Source organism: Propithecus coquereli, unplaced genomic scaffold, assembly GCF_000956105.1.
Source record: "Propithecus coquereli isolate 6110/MARCELLA unplaced genomic scaffold, Pcoq_1.0 Scaffold44, whole genome shotgun sequence".
Taxonomy (NCBI): Eukaryota; Metazoa; Chordata; class Mammalia; order Primates; family Indriidae; genus Propithecus; species Propithecus coquereli.
The window spans coordinates 8,289,188-8,305,539 of NW_012150174.1; the positions used below are offsets into that span (position 1 = coordinate 8,289,188).

A 16,352-nucleotide genomic window follows, 5' to 3' on the forward strand; every position below is an offset into this window, starting at 1 on the left:
TAAATATGCAAATAAATTATAATTTATTATTTAAATCAGATGCTTTTGAGAGTGAAAGGAGGTACTGCTAATAATGAAGCTAGAACAACAGGTATAAACCAGTATTGTCCCAGGAAAAGTAGGACATATGGTCACTCTACTTAGAATTTTATGGGCACATTTAATCACCTCCTTAAAGACTCCAATACGGTCGGTCACCTGTGGAGTTAGAGCTTCAACATATGAAGTTGGGGCGGGGGACACAATCAGTCCATAGGAAGTGCTACGGAGGGAAAAAACAGAATAAGTACCAGTAAGTCAGAGATTTTATATATTTTGTTCAGTGACAAAATTTCCATCTCCTGCAACAACTGGCACATAAATAACAATAAATAATTGTTGAATTGAATTAAAGCAAAGAAGGGACATGATCTGATTTATAATTTTAGGAGATGGATTGGAGGCAACAGGGTTGAAGCAAAAAGACCATTCAGGAAGCTCTGCTGGAGATGTCCACACAAAGATAGTGGACTTGGACCAGGATATCGGCTGTGCAGATGGAGAGAAGCGATTAGATTCAAGCTATATTTGGGAGGTAGAACTGACTGTGTTTTGCTGATGTATTGGATGTGGAGGGGGAGGAAGAGACATAATTGTAGATGAATTATAGGCTCCAGGCGTGGGCTATTAGGTGGATGAGGGGAACACTAAGGGACAGATGGGGAGGCCAGGGAGGAAATCAAGAACTTTGATTTGGACACGGTAACTTGAGACGCCTGGGAGACACGCAAGTGGAGGTGACTTGTAGGCAGCTGGATATATAAATCTTGAGCTCAGAGGAATGTGGTGTGTTTCCTCCTGCCCTGAAAAGCTGTTATATAGCAGTGGTGAATCTTGCGATCAATGGAATCTTACAGCGATAATAATTACAGCTAATACTTAGAGGGCTCTATACTTGTGCCAAGTGTTGACAATAAACCCCCTACATGTGTCACTTCATTTAATTCTTACAACAACTGTTTTTAGAATTTATCATTTTTATCTCCATTTCACAGACAAGGAAACCGAGTGTTAGAAGGTGAAATGAATTGCCTAAAGCCACCAACCCAGCAAATGGGAAATGTAGAATTTGACACCAAGACTGACCTGAGAGCCAGTGCTCTGAACCACAGTCACCTCCTGTCTCCCAAAAGGCTCTTGGATCCTTTTCTTATGTTGCTTCCACATTATCATGTGCCTGTGAACCTCAGTTTGCTCACCTGCGAAATGACGGGAGATAGTCAGTTAGGTCCCCTTCGGTTCTCCTCTACTGCAATGCTGATCTCTTGTGTACATCCTGTTTTTCATGGCAGTGTGCTGTAGGTGACTTTCAGAGGTGATACCTGTGAGGGTGCCCTACCTGACGACTCATTCTGATGTGTATGGAAAGGGCAAATCTCTCTAGGAGCAGACCCAGCACACCAGCTTTCATAATCTGAATTTCAGTCAAATAAGAGGGACGGAAGCTCCTTAGAACAAATACCATTTCTGAGGGAATGTTCAGCATCTCAGCCTCATTTTTATCATCTGAATGATAACTTCAGGGGTCTCACTGAGCCCAGTCTGGGGACAATGCTTGAGCCAGACACATGAACAGCAGACAATCCTCTGATGTCTGCTCCCAAGGTCTGCCACACTGTCCTCCCTCTACTCCGTCTCAGTGACACACCAGTCACCTGTCATCAGAGGCCCCCACTGTGCTGGGGGGTGTGACAGAGTATATCAACCCTGTACTCCAGAAAGGACCCTCCTAGCGTATCATGGCAATACTCTTTGGAACACTGGCTCAAAGAGTCATTCTTTGGGTGAGCATCGCCCTTTTCGGGGACATCTGGTATGGACGGCCAATTTGAATTTGATTGGGACATGCTAATGAGCCATTCATATGTGTGGGATTTGTTTCTGATTAGATTAAGCTTCAGAGAGAGGAAAGAAATAGCCACTGATTAAAGACATAAAAAAGGAAACACTTTAAATGAGTAAGTGGTTCATCTTCATATAGCAAAGTATAAATCAAACCTAGTCCAGGGGACGCACTCTGAATAGCAGCTGGATAGAGCAAGCGCGTCATCCAGGGACAGCGCCTCTCAGCAATCGACAGGGACTTAACCCGCCAGAGAGGGCTCTGAACCAGTTATCTGACAAAAATGACTCTCAGATTAGGGATAGGAAGGTTTTTATTTGGATTTTAGAAAATTGCTCCCCAAATGCCTGCGACATTTAAGCGCATTATCATTCTCTGGCAGCACCCGTGACAGTAAAGGGGGCCAGAGATCTTATTTCAAAACAAAGAAGCGATTAGAGTAAACAGCACAAGTGTCAATGGGACTTTGATTGGGAACGTGGCTAATATTTCCGTTTCTGAATTTGGAGCTTCTGTAGGGTTTGGTTCTGTACTGTCTAGACTTGGACTAGTCTGCCTTCCCAGCCTCATGCAGCAGGGTCCGTCTAGATCCTGTGTCCCCTGGCCAGGGCTGGAAGTGTGGCTGCAGCCGTGGCCTCACCAGAGGGCTCACTCTGATATTAGTGGAGATGCCATAGGGCTGCTATCTGTGGCTTTCCGAGGAACCTGGGGCTATGTGTCATCTTCAAGCCCTGGCCTTTCCTCTTCCACCTTGGCTGGCTTCTCCCTTGGTTTTCTGCCCTCTGCTGTGGTTAAGTTTGAGCCAAATTCTCAAGGCAGCCTGATATTCTGGGGTGCTGATGCCATGCCTGCCCTTTGCAGCTCCCTCCCTACCCCCTTAGTGCTAGATCTGCTCTCTGTATCCTCAGCCTCTCATGGGGGCCTGCTTCCAATGGACTCAACACCTGGCACTGGGACGTGGCCACCTTCCAGACACCCAATCTCTCCCTAGGCCAGGAGCTTTATACAAGCCCCACCCAACAGATTGAAACTGTGGTTACTGGTGCCTACAGGGACCTCGCCTATCTGGTCACCTTGCCTCCTTACACACTGGCAGCCTCATAGACTGTAAGAGTGTTCCTCAAATCTCAGAGGTTTAACCCAGGAAAAGTTTATTTCCTGCTCACATCATAGTCCCCTGAAGGGTGGAGGCCCTCCTGGGCAGCTCTTCTCCAAGTGGTGACTTAGGGGCTCCAGTCACTCCTCTTGTGCGTTCGCCATCTTTGAATTTCAAGGTCACCCTGGCCTCAACACTCAGCAGGTGGTGGCAGGGGTAGGAGACATATGAATGGGGAAGATACACTGGATACTCATCCACCTTGTCCCCAAAGTGACAGATGCCATGTCCTTTCTCTTCTCATTGGTTTGTGTTGCCCTCCTGGTCCTGACGGCAAGGGGCTGGGAGATGTGGAGGGACATACAGGAGTTACTGAGCAACAGGAGTCTCTGCCACTCCCTCAGAAACCAGTTCCCCAACCCCTGCTCCTGGCTCAGTTTCCCCAACCCCAGTGAATCAGGGCCTGACTTCCTTTTTCTGACTTCTCTTGAGCTCCATCCAGCCTGAGTTTGAACAACAGTAATCAGGCCTGATATGAGATTTGAGGTAACCATGAAAAAGCCCCCCTTAGTCAGAACCAGTCGAGATGACCTCTAATCTCAATGACCACATATTTGCAAAGCAACTGGCGTGAATCTCCTTCCCTGAGCTCCTGTGGCCCAGTCTTTATAGTCAGAGCCAGGTCCCCTGTATGGGATGGGCCAGTTTGCTGAGAATGACAACATGACTGTCATCCCTCTTGAGTTGCCCCTGGGTTTCCTGTAGGTAAGCAGCTGTTTCAGCAAATCTCAAGTTCCTACAAAACAGCCTTTTTCATTTTTTTTCATGAAAAGCTTCCAGACATGGCAGCCTAGCTTGTCTCTCCTTGGAATTCTGCCAGATGAATCTGCCTTATGAAGGATCTCTTTCAAATAGGCAAACTGCTTCAAGTGTTTCTTGGGGCTGACCCAAATGTTCAAACCCCTTCAGGGATGCCTTCCAAGGAAAAGCATTTTTTTCCAAGCAGCAATTCTGTTCAGAGGACTCCTCGGGAGTGTTTATGGCAAGAAGAGGGCTTGGGAAATTGTATCCCCAGGGAGTGTTTTCCTGTGGGGTCTGATGGAAGAATGAGCAGTGTCAGATTTTAAAAATATTTCCTTTTACTTTAAAATAACTAAATATCTACCCTCAGAAACATGGGAGAACACCAAGTAAAGTGCGCTGGGGATAACTCAGAACTAAAGCCCAACTTGGGATGCTTCACTCACGCAGTTAATGAACTTACTGAGCATTGATCGTGCACCAGGCCCTGCTGAGGCTCTAGAGATTCCTTGACATGAGCCTTCCCTCAGAGTCCAGCCTTGTGGGCCTGTAAACAGGGAAAAAAAGCTCCTTCTCACTAGTAATCAGGGGAGGTTGCAAATTAAAACTGCAAGAGAGGATTTCATGCCCATCAGATTGGCAAAAATCAAAAAGTTGGACAATGTCAAATATTGGCAAGAATGTGAAGCAATATGAATCTCATCCATGCTGGTGGGAGTATAACTTGGTCTATACGATTTGGAAGAGTTTCACTTTTTGTAGAAAAGTTGAATGTGTGTATGACCTGTGCTCTAGAAATTTCGCTGTGGTGTAAATACATGGAGAGATGCCCGCTCTTGGGTGCCAGGAGACACATACAAGAATGTTCCAAGGAGCATCATTCGTAATACTGGAAACAAGACTGTCGACCCACAGGAGAGCACATAGATAAATTACTATGTATTTATACAGTGGAACACTATGATGATGAAAATAAAGGAAGCAAGAAGCCAGTTACGGAATGCATACAACATGATTCCATTTATACAGCGTTCAAAAACAGGTAAAGCTAAAATAATGTGTAATGTAGGTTGATGGCAAGGAAATTATTAACAGAATTCAGGATAATGGGTTATTTTACCTTTAAAGGTAAGGAGGAACACATGGAGGTTTCTAAGATATTGCCAGAGCACTGTAAATAGTCGTTTCTTATATTAATATTACATCTTGTAAATTGTGCATATGCATTTCAGATACACACACAGAGTTATTAATATGTTACATGACAGGCAAGAGGAAGTACAGGTGACACAGGAATGCACAGCAGGGGCGTTTAACCCACATTAGGGCAGCCAGGGAAGGTAGGTAGGACTTAGCAAGGCAGATCAGTGTGGGCAGGGGGGCGTGGGAATTCCAGGAAAGGAAATGGTAGTGGGAGGGGACAGAGACCCAAGAACGTGGCCTCCCTGGGAACTAAGAGGAGTTGGAACTGGACAGCAGGGGGTGGGAGATGAGGCTGTAGGAACCAGGAGGGTCCAGCTCTCAGGGCTCTTGCAAATCATGTTAAGAAGTGTGGTCTTATCTGGAGACTAAAGGGAGTAGGAGTGAGATGCATTTTGGAGGAAGGTTATCTCAATGCTTATACTGTCTGAGCCTTGGCTCCTCCTCTGCCCCCATCCCCCCTCTTGACCCTGGCTTGCTCATGGTCTCTGGCTTTCATGTTGGCCTTGTCCAGATCTGACCTCTCTTCCCTTCCTATTGCCAAGTGCTGCCAGGACTGCGGGAGGTGACTGAGATGCTCAGGGCATGAAACTGAAGGGCACCCAGAGAGGGGGTGTCCTGCCCCGCTCTGCCCCGTATCCTCACTGGCCTGCATCTCGGGCCCTGTGGCCACTCTGCGAGTGAGTTTCTGGTCTTCTTCCCGCTCTTCCCAGGCCTCAGCCCCCAGCCTGCCTCCTCCTCGTCTTCCTCCCCCAGCCTGCTGGCTTTGGCTTTCCACTCTTGTCTCAGCTTTTGCAGCCAAGTTAGGCGAGACAGCTACACATAAAAAGATAATTAACCACCTAAGCCAAGAAATAAGGACCACATGAGTGGTACAAATCATGTGTTCCAAGACGTTGGAGGAACTGGGCCAGGCTGGCTTTGGATGGATGGAGAGCAGGAAGGAGGCTTTCTGGACTAAGAGAACAGTGGGAACCGTTTGCCAAGAGCAAAAAGAGCGCGTTAAAAGTCACAAGGAGATAAGAGCTAGAAAGGATTTGGGATCTGGTCCTGTGGACTCGGCTATCAAGTACAAGGCTGAGGTGCCACCACCCTCAATCCCTTACCTATGGCAAGCATAACTAATAAATTGTGGCATGCCTTTCCTTTGAGCCAGGAGAGAGCCTCAGGGTCCTTCCTGACACAGTGCTTCAGAAGGACGTTACGTGCGAATGGATTTAACACAGGAGTGTAGACTCATTTGCTATCCCTGTCCCAGACTGTGGAGTGATCATGAGGCTTTGAGTAGGAGAGATGCTCTCACTGCATCCTGTTGCCTCGCCTCCCATGTCTCCTTGTTTTAGCCCAATTTCAAGCTCTGTCAGCTGTATCTCAAACACTGGGCATCATTTGAGGCATTGGCAAGAAAACTCGAAATCATGGCATGCCAAAAGGAGAAGGGATCTAAGACACCATTGAGTCCAGCTCTGCCATTTGGCAGCTGGGGGAAACTGAGTCTTGGGAGGGGGAGACTTGTTTATGTAAGTGCCAAATACAAGACATGACCCTGACCTTGTACCTTGTCCTTCCCCAACCTGGGAAGGACAAGGGACCTGACCATCCTGAGAACCTACTGCATGCCTGTCTTTGCTTGTGGGAGCTTTTCATGTACAGCATCTCTTTTAAACCTCCCAGGGAATCATGATTCCCAATAAAAAGGCAACTGACATCCAACTACAGATGCAAGTCAAAGGTTAATATGTGACAGAGCCAGGATTCCATCTCGCTCCACCAGCGCCTGAGACCCACACGCTTTCTCGTAGTTCCAGGTGGATGCTTCAAGCCTTTGCAGAAATGATGACAGGATTCGGGTTTTCCAGGAAGGGCTGGCGGTGATGGTAACTTTGCTCTGCCCTAGGTGATGGTTATTTACCACCTGCTTTAGGTCTTTGGTCACCTCCGGCGGGCAGCCCCAGCAGCAACTGTAGACACATCCAAACATTTCTGTGGCCGGGACTTTCTCTCCAGTGAGTTCACGGTTCCACTAGACGAAGCCACCTGATACTGCCCACGATCATTTGATGACTTCCCGGGTTTTATGACATTAATTTAAGCTCTGCAGCCAAAGTAACTCTCTTTGGTTGCAGCCATATGCACTTAAATGTCAGAGATTTGCTGAAAAACCACTTGGGTTTGAAGAAAGTCACTGTGTTCAGTAAAATCTGGCCACATTTTATGTTTATGGCTTTTATTAGGGCGTCCAGCTGAGCCAGTTAAAACCATGTCTCTATAGTCGGTGAAAACCCAGGACTCTCAGATGACTGGATTCACTCATTCAAATAATAGCTACTGAATATATACTCAGTGCCAGCTGCTGATGTACGCAGTCGGAAACACAGACATGGTCCTTGTTTTCATGGCATGTATAGTCCGGAGAGGGGAGACAGACATTTAAAGGATAAATACATAAATGAAAGTATTGTGAATAAATGTTACTAAGGAAAAGAGCGGGGCACTACAGGTATCCAGAGGGGATCTAATTTGGACTGGGTGGGTCAAAGAAGGTGATATTTGAGCTGGGAACAAATGGGGGGAGCAGGGGGTGGAGGATTATTCCAGGTAATGGAATAGCAGCTGCAAAGGCACAGAGACAGGAAAGAACTTGGTGTGGTCAAGCGACATGTTACTTGGTGCCCATCCAGAAGCCACAGGGTCCAACCTTGGGCTGACAAGCTGTCAAGTGTCCCTCGTGCCTGTGACACTCAGCATGTGACTTCACCTTGTGTACAAATTAGAATTTTCATCTTCGTGGTTGCTTCCTATGCCCTGTTCCCTGTGACCTGTCCTGCCTTCTCTGTGACCAGCCTTGGTCTTCATTTCTCAGCCACCCCTTTGGTACCCAGCTCCCTGCTCCTCCCTCCTCCTGGCATCCCCCACCCCTGGAGCTCCCCACGCGGAGCTGTCGCCCTGTCCACAGCTTCCCACCAAGCCCAGATTAGGGCTGTGCCAGGGGGGCATGGTGCAGGGGAGGGAGTAGTCCAATTTGCACCTTCGAAAGATCACTTCATCTGCTGTGTGGCAAAAAGGCTGGAGAAAGAAGACAGGAAGAAGGACAGCAGGTGTTTGGAGACCATGGCAGAGTCCGGATGAGAGACAACAGTGGCCAGGATAAGGGAGGTGGCTGCAAGGATGGGGAGAAGGGCTAGACAGTGAGTGGCACTGCTCCTTGTACTGTGTGTCTAAAGGCACGAGGGGAGGGGCCGCCGCCGTTCTGATTAGAGTGAGGGCAGATGCGTCCACTCTGCAGTGAAACGGTGAACCGACTCTTTGAGAAACAGGTCTCCTAATAAAAGAGCTTTGTTACGAATCATGATCTGTGTTGTGTTGTTGAAATGGTCAAGTAATAGCCTCTGCTCCAGTTGCAAAAAGAATAATTATTCTGACTCTTTGAGTTGTCAATAACTTATTCACAGTATTCACAGGCTTTCATTAAAAATCTGAGCAAAGCGAATTGGAAATCAGCACCATCCCCAGAACGTACGGGTCATGGACATGAAGGTGCACAGCCTGGGCCTTCAGTGCCACCCGCTCCTGGTCCTCAGAACCACCCCTGGACGTGCTAAGTCCTTGCAAAGCATGGTCAGCACGGGGAAGTGTTGGCTCTTCCTCGAGCTTCTTTGGGATTGGACAGATCTTTTTGTCTTCAAGACCAGATATGTGGCCTTGGGCAAGGGACATTCTTTAGTCTCCATTTCATCACTTGGAACTGGGGATAATAAAGATGGGTTAGGAGAAGGGTGTCTGGCTCTTTCCTTGTGGTGATCCCTAATCCTTGACCAGGCCCATGTGATCCATTTGAAGAGGGACTTCCCTGCTGGTCCCTCTCTGCCCCACACTGCTGCAGAGACCATCATCAAGGGTTTTGTTAATTTCTCTCCCACCGGCAAAGAGAACCCAAATCTCTGGTCACAAAATGTCTGGTCTCTTCTTTGGCAGGGTGGGACTCGTGGGTGGAGGAAAAAGTGCATTAATCTTTTTGCTGGTAAATCCACAGCAATAAGAATCAAGACATGAATCAATGACTCAATACTCATCCTGCTACAGGAGTAGAAATAAGGTCCCGCTCACTCCTTCACAGACAGTGGTCTGATTTCTCTGCACTCATTCTTGTGTTGAGTGGTCACCTGGGGCCTGGTGCAGAGGTACAGCCAGGTCCGGGAACTGACAAGTGGCTCTGTGTCTTCTGCAGGTGTGGCAGTGTGGCGGGAGCGTGGAGGTCCTGCCCTGCTCGAGGATTGCCCACATCGAGCGAGCCCACAAGCCCTACACAGAAGACCTCACTGCCCACGTCCGCAGGAACGCCCTCAGGGTGGCTGAAGTTTGGATGGATGAATTTAAAAGCCACGTCTACATGGCATGGAACATACCCCAAGAGGTAAGAATCACCAGTGAGGATGGGTTTCTTGGAGTTTGATGGAAAAAACAAAACATGGGACCAAACTCTTCCTCCCTTGGGTCAACCAGAATCTTGTTTGCCGTGGTAGAATGGTCTCTTACTCCAAAAACATATATTACATGCTGAAGAAACGGGGCTGACAAGAGGCTCTAAGCTGTTCCTTATTCCCAGCCCCATCCCCAGTCAGCATGCTTGACCTTAGTGTCCTCACTTTAAATGAGAAAGTTGAACCAGGTGGCTCCAAGTTTCCTTCATGCTCTGAGGTCCTCAGCTTCTCTGACATTAGCTGTTCCATGGTCCTGGATTAGAAATATACCAGTAACTACAAAAATTCACAAAATGCATCTTAATCTCCTTATAGACTGGATTTGAGCTTCTCCATTGAACCTTTAACCAGAGTAACAAAGAAGATCCACATGCCTTTGAGATTTCTTGAGCCATGAGGATGGGGATGAGATGCACTCCCATAGGGACCCTCAGTAGGACATTTGTTTTGGACATTTTTTTAAGCTGCTTCTGACCTTCATAGAGCCTTATCATTGCCTGCCACTATCTTCTATCTCTCTAGTCACTCTACACTATTCTCTCTACACTTAAGAAGTGCCCGAGAAAAAGCAGTGTTTTCTCTAGTGGTTTTGTTAGCCTTGCCATGTGTCATATGGAAATGACCTTGGACCGCTGAGTTGGGAGAGGCCAACAGATGCCAGCCACAGGACTCCAACCTGCTTACTCGCGTGTCTGCCTGCAGTCCATTGCTTATGCTGCATTCTGTGTGACCACATGACCTCTTTATTTCCTCCTAAGGCCAGGGTGTCCCCTTGGGAATCCTTTAGAAAGCCTCGGCTTTCTTTCTAATGGGGAAAGGACTGATCTTTGCTTAAAGTTTCCATATAAAGGTCCTGTTCCCTGAACTCTATCCCAAGGTAATGTTGCTCTAGTTAAATGGGTGAGAAAGGAGGCTGGGCCTTGGGTGGGGGCTTTTAGGCCACCACTACCCCCACCACAGGGGAGGGGGACTGGAGCTGGGTTGCATACTCTCCCACCAGTGAGATTTCAGCAGTCAGGAAGAAGAATGAGGATCAAGGAAATAGCAGCCCAGTGCAGCCAACGCCCAAATGAACCAGCCCCGGGATTGTATCCCTGACAGCAAGAATGTTTCTAGGGAAACCATGGTGCCTTCTGGACTCGTCTGTGGCATTCGATCATATTATTCTACACAGGTGCTGAGCCCTGTTGTGGGTGTCCTCTGATGGCAAAAATGTTAAGAACACTTGGAAACTAGCCAGGACCTCACCCATGAGCATCGCAGGTCCCCAGGCTCTGCTTAGGACTGCAGTCCTGTCACACTCCCACCCCGCTTTTCCTCTGTCCCCTAGAGCTGCACACCTTCCAGCCCTCTCCCCTCTTGCTGCTGACAGGTGTTGAAATGCACAGTAACGCAATGAATGGTAGAGAACGGAGGGAGAGAAAATCATTGGAAAATGATGAAACTCAGTGTCTGTGACTCCTCAAGGGGGTGGTTCACACGAAATCAAGTAGGTGGGGGAAAGTGAACACAAGACAGATAAGAGGTGGAATTGTCCAGGACAAAGCCTTATGGAGAAGGAAGGGGCCAGTGTGTTTCCTGGAAAACTCTCTCTTCATGTACCTGTTCCCTCTGTGTCTAAACGCCCTCTCCTTCCTCTTATCAAACTCGTGCAGAGAGTCAACACGTTCTTACCTCCCAATCACTGCTCAAGCCACATCCCCGATATGCCACGGAAACTGCTTTTGTCAAACCGACAAGGGCCTCCCCACTGCCTCATTTAATGGACATTTTAAAGTTTTTAACCTATAGGATTCCACCCTTTTCCTGAAACGGTGGTCCCTTGGCTCCATGATCCCACAGCCCAGGCTCTCCTCTCTCTCTCATTGTCCTGACTCCTGTGGGTTCCTCTTACCTCCAGTGGGTGCTCATGTGCTCCCTGGGATCCATCCTTGGCCTACTGCTCTCATTGTACACCATCTTTCTGGGTGACCTCATCTACTCTTGGGTTTGACCCATACATCCTAATCTTACTGCCACCCATACATCCTAATTAATGCCTTCCTAATTAGTATCTCCAGCCCTGACTTCTGCCTTTACTTTCAGGCTGAATCTCCAACTGCCAGCTGGCCCTTTCCTCCTGGGCATCCCCACAGGCACTCAGACTGAATCTGACCAACACATCTTCTTCCCCCAGATCTGCTCCTGTTCTCACTCTCTGTCTCCATTCATGGTGCCGCCATCTGCCTGGACACATGAGCTAGAAACTGAGCAACGGCCCCTTGGTCTTTCTCTCTATCAGTCCCCACTCCCCACTGCAAGCCCTCTTTCCCATCCCTGCCTCCTCTCACGTCTGCATGCAGGCCCAGTCTCTTCATCTGCAACAGCCTCCAACTGGTTTCCGTGGCCCAACTCTTGTCCCCTTCAAATCTGTTTCCCAAAGTTATCTTCAAAAAACTAGTAGCAACTATGCTATTGCCCTACTTAAAATCTTTAAACAACTCTCCCCTGTGTATAAAATCAAGTACGAAGCCATACTTGACACAGCGTCTTGAGTTCCCATGCTCCCTCCTCTGCCTGCATCTCCAGCCACTCTTTGTTTTGGAGACTACACAGACGACACGGACTGTGGGAACCACCCATAACTGTCCACGCCATGCTGTTTCTCACATCTGTGCGGTTGCTAATTCTGTTCTTTCTGCTTGGAATTCCCTACCCTCTACCTCTTCCCCAACACCCACCGCTACCAAATCTTCATCATCCTTTGAGACTCTATCCATAAAGCCAGCTCCGGCTGGGGAAAGCGCCCTCCCTCCCACACAGGTCCCTGTCATTGCTTCACCAGCGGTGAAAGAATGCGCTGTTGTCTGAAAGTCTCTCTTTCTCATTAGACCAGTGGCTCTCCAATCCAACTGAACTTTAAAGTCACTTGCTCTCCACCTCCAGAGATTATGACTTAATTGGTATGGAAGGGGCCCCTGGAGTCTGTTTTTTTAGAAAGCAATTCAGGGGATTCTAATGTCCATCCAGGGACAGGAACCACTGCAATAGACCGTGAGCTACCCGAGAATGGACTGTGCTGTTCATGTGTGTGTGTCGCCATTCCCACATGAGGCTGGGCACATGGAGAGAGCTCAGGGAAACCTCGCTGCTGCATATCAGTGAGCCAATCTGCTGGCAGGGTGTGTGATAGCTTTCTTCCTTGGGCAGTGGCTCCTAAAAGCAGATCTTCAGACCAACCGCATCAGAATCATTTGGAGATCTTTTAACAATTACTCATCTGGGTCTCATCCTCAGAAATTCTGGTCAGTAGGTCTGTAGCAGTGCCAGCATCTGTGAAAAGCTCTCCAGGTGATGGTTCAGGGTAGCCAGGTTTGGGTGACACGAATTTAGTTAATCCTGCTCATCTCTCCAAACTCACCTCAAGCATCGCCTACTCCAAGAAGCCTTCTTTGACTGCTCCCCTGCTCCCTTGCCCACCATCCACAACATAACATGAATTAAGGCCCTTTCTCTCTCCTCCCTAACACTTTCTATTTCCTCCCATGCTTCGCACTGTGTGCAGAGAGCCTGTTTACTTGTCTGAATCTCCCAGACTCTCCTTTCGGGCAAAGACTGGGACTTACCCCTGTTGGTATACACAGTGTTTAGGACGGCGTCTGCCACATAATAAACAGGCACTTGGTAAAGATGAGTAGAAAGAGAAAGAAGAGGGAGGACGTGTGGATGCTCCACGCTCTCCATGGTTTCCCTGGGAGGTTTCCCAGCTGCCCCTGACGTGGTGGCGTCCCAGCACCTTCTGCTCAACCACAGGCACATCTGTTCCCAATGTACTTAACCTTTCGTCTGCAGCATCCCAGCTGCAAACGTAAAGCTGGAGGCCATCAGCTCTGCCCAGGCGGCTGCCTCGAGGATTAAATAAGTTAATATATGTAAAGACTTTGATCAGTGCTTGGCACATAGAAAGTGCTAGAAAAGCGTTAACTCTTGTTGATGCGATCGTTTATGCCCCGTGCATTCTTTCTGCATATTTAAAATGCCCTTACTGGGCAGACGTCCTCAGCTCGTTGCTGGCTGTGCACCGAGCAGAAGTAGCCCCCTCACCTGCTCCCTCACCACGTTCAGCCCTCAGCTTTTCAAAGGGCAAAGGAGCCTCCAGCTCTTGCATCCTGCTACTGTAATATAAAAACAGTTTATTTATCAATAAACAGAAAGTTGGCCTGCAGCAAAGCATTTTTGTAAGCAGGTTCAGGAACTCCAGGCCACTCCCTGCTGCTCTTGCCCAAAGACAGGTGGGGTTCCAGGGACGGCTTGCCACGGTGCTTCAGTGGCAGCCCTTCTTTAGGTTTGGCTGCGAGGAGACTTGTGACTATGTGGCTGGAATACGGGGCATATTTTTACGTGGCTAAGTTTACTTGTTTCCTAGGGATGCTGTAACACATTACCATGCACTCACTTGGTGGCTTAAATCAACAGAAATTTATTCTCTCACAGTTCTGAAGCCAGAAGTCTACATGCAAGGTGCCAGCACAGTTGTGCTCCCTCCTACGTCTCGAGGGGAGAATCCTTCCTTGCCTCCACCAGCTCCGGGTGGCTCCCGCATTCTTTGGCTTGTAGACGCATCACTCCAATCTGTGCCTCTGTCTCCACATGGCCTTCCCCTCCCTGTGCCTCTGTGTGTCCAAATCTCCTCCTCCTTTCTCTTATAAAGATACTAGTTGTTAGATTTAGGGCTCACCCCACATCCAGATGATTTCATCTTGAGATCCTGAACTAATTATATCTGCAAAGACCCTATTTCCAAATAAAGTCACATTCAGAGGTTCCAGGTAGACCAGAATTTTGGAGGAGGACACCATTGAACCCACTACACTAAGCATTTGGCAAGAAAGGAAGATGCATTTATTGTTTTCTAATAATAAGGGCCATGGGAACCTTTTTTGAGAAGGTTTGCTCATTTCTTAAGGTATTTGCTTCCTGCTCTAAAGAAAGGTTTGATGCAATTTACAGTAAACACACAGTGCAGACATGCTGAATCATTAAAACAGAAAGGCAAAAGTCAATTAATAAACAGGAAGGGGAAGTAGATTTGATATCCAGAAATCTAAGTTGAACAAAGGACTGGTTCTTGAGCTCCCTAGCAGTTAAGTAGAGATGGCCACCTGATGGGTTATATTGACACAGCTCTCATCTTTTATTAGATTGTAAGGCGAGAGACAAACTTTGCCCTGATTCTGAGTGCAGAAAGAAAGTTTTCCCATGGGAACCCAGAATTTTAGGAAAACGTGGAGGCCTTCCTGAGACAGGTTCTTTTAGTAGCTCTCCATAAAAACTGAGACACAGTGTTTGTTAAATTGTAGTCATTTAAGGGCAATTATGACATGAAGGGACAAGGAAGGAATGGGTACAAGGACATGGTTTTGTGATACAAGGATAACGTATAGAGAAGCATAAAGGGTTAATACTTAACAGATCCCTTGGGGCTGGGGCTGGGCGGTGGGTTACACCTATAGCCCGATCCTATGTTCACAACTTCCTAAATGATTTTCAGTTCATCTCATCGATGTAGTTCAGCCTTGGTGCTAGGCCTGATGGAAGTTTCCTGGCCCTCAGGAGCCAGAGTCCTAGAGAAAGGTTCCAGTGGCAGTTACTGGGAGGGCTCAGGGCCAGAGGCAGGTCACAGAGAAATCATAGATGAGGCCATTAAGAAGTCCTCAGAGGGTGGGTCCTGGCTGAAATTGGTCCCAGAAGTCTGGAACTTTAAGTTTCAGGCAGTAGTAGTTTACATTTTTATATTATTAATACATGAACTCTTGTGGGCAAAAATGAATTTATCTCTGGTATACCTAAATTTTGCTTTTACTCAAGCCTTCATTGTCTGATGTCAAAAATTCGTTCTGTTCATGTCCAGATAAATGCGGCCATTTTTGTGATTTTTCAGACATTTTATACTTAAACTCTGTCGATTTCATAGTCTACCCAACCTCAGTACCTTGATCGCTGGGGTTGCTGCTAGAACCAGGAGGTTTGCACAAGGAGCACATGGCCCACAGTGTCGTGGGAGAGAGCTCCACCTCTCCATCTTCCTCCACTTCCGCTCTGGTCTAGTGTCTTACGAGATACCACATGCCCCATCCGGCCCCTGTCTCCATCTCTGCCACGGCGTCATCTTCTGAGACATCACTGGGTCTTCATCTGATCCCCAGGTGACAGACCCCTCAGCATCCTCTTCTGTAGCATCAACTTCTTCTCAGCCAATCCTGTGCCCTGTTCAGCAGCTGGTGTGCAGGCCGAGGAATTCTTAGAGCTCTTCAACTCTGCTCCGGGACCGCAGGAAATGTGGGTGGCTTCTCTGTCCCTCTCGCTCGGGAACACATTCATGTCTCCATTTCTGCTCCATAGCTGCTGCATCAGGGTGCACCTGGGAAATGAGGGCACAAGCACTCTCTATACTAAGACCCCAAAGTTTAAAGAGGGAATCTGCTTCTCCCCACAAGGACTTGGCCTTAGGAGGCATAAGGGCGGGATCTCCCAAATGCATATGGTAAGGTCAAAAACACGAACTCTAGGCCCAGGTTAATTGGATTCAGATGTCAGCTCCATCATTTATTAGCTGTGGGGCTTTGGGAAAGTCTCCAAAGAGGCTACTGAACCTCTCTTCATCTCAACTTCTCATCTGTAAAGTAGGATTATGCAGTGCTACCTTGTAAGTTTAAATGGGACAATATATTATACATACATATGCATATAAGTAAACAAATATAATTACATATGCATGTCTCCTTCAGAACAGAGCCTAGCACACTGGAAGGGTTATATAAGCCTTAGCTGTTAGGATTCTTAGCAATAGTAGTAGAATTAGCTTTATTCCATCTTTGACTCTTTTCCCTTCCCTCTCCCTCTCACCCCACAG

At 47.7% G+C, this 16,352-nt stretch overlaps 1 protein-coding gene across 1 annotated transcript in view; it reads left to right on the forward strand.

The window, feature by feature from the left end:
- The window catches only part of LOC105818238 (polypeptide N-acetylgalactosaminyltransferase 18), a 179,579-nt gene that overhangs the window by 109,768 nt on the left and 53,459 nt on the right, over positions 1 to 16,352 (forward strand). The window contains exon 7 of the mRNA XM_012654177.1: positions 9,208 to 9,393. Within this exon, the coding sequence (XP_012509631.1) occupies positions 9,208 to 9,393 (186 nt within the window). The remainder of the gene's footprint in view (positions 1 to 9,207; positions 9,394 to 16,352) is intronic.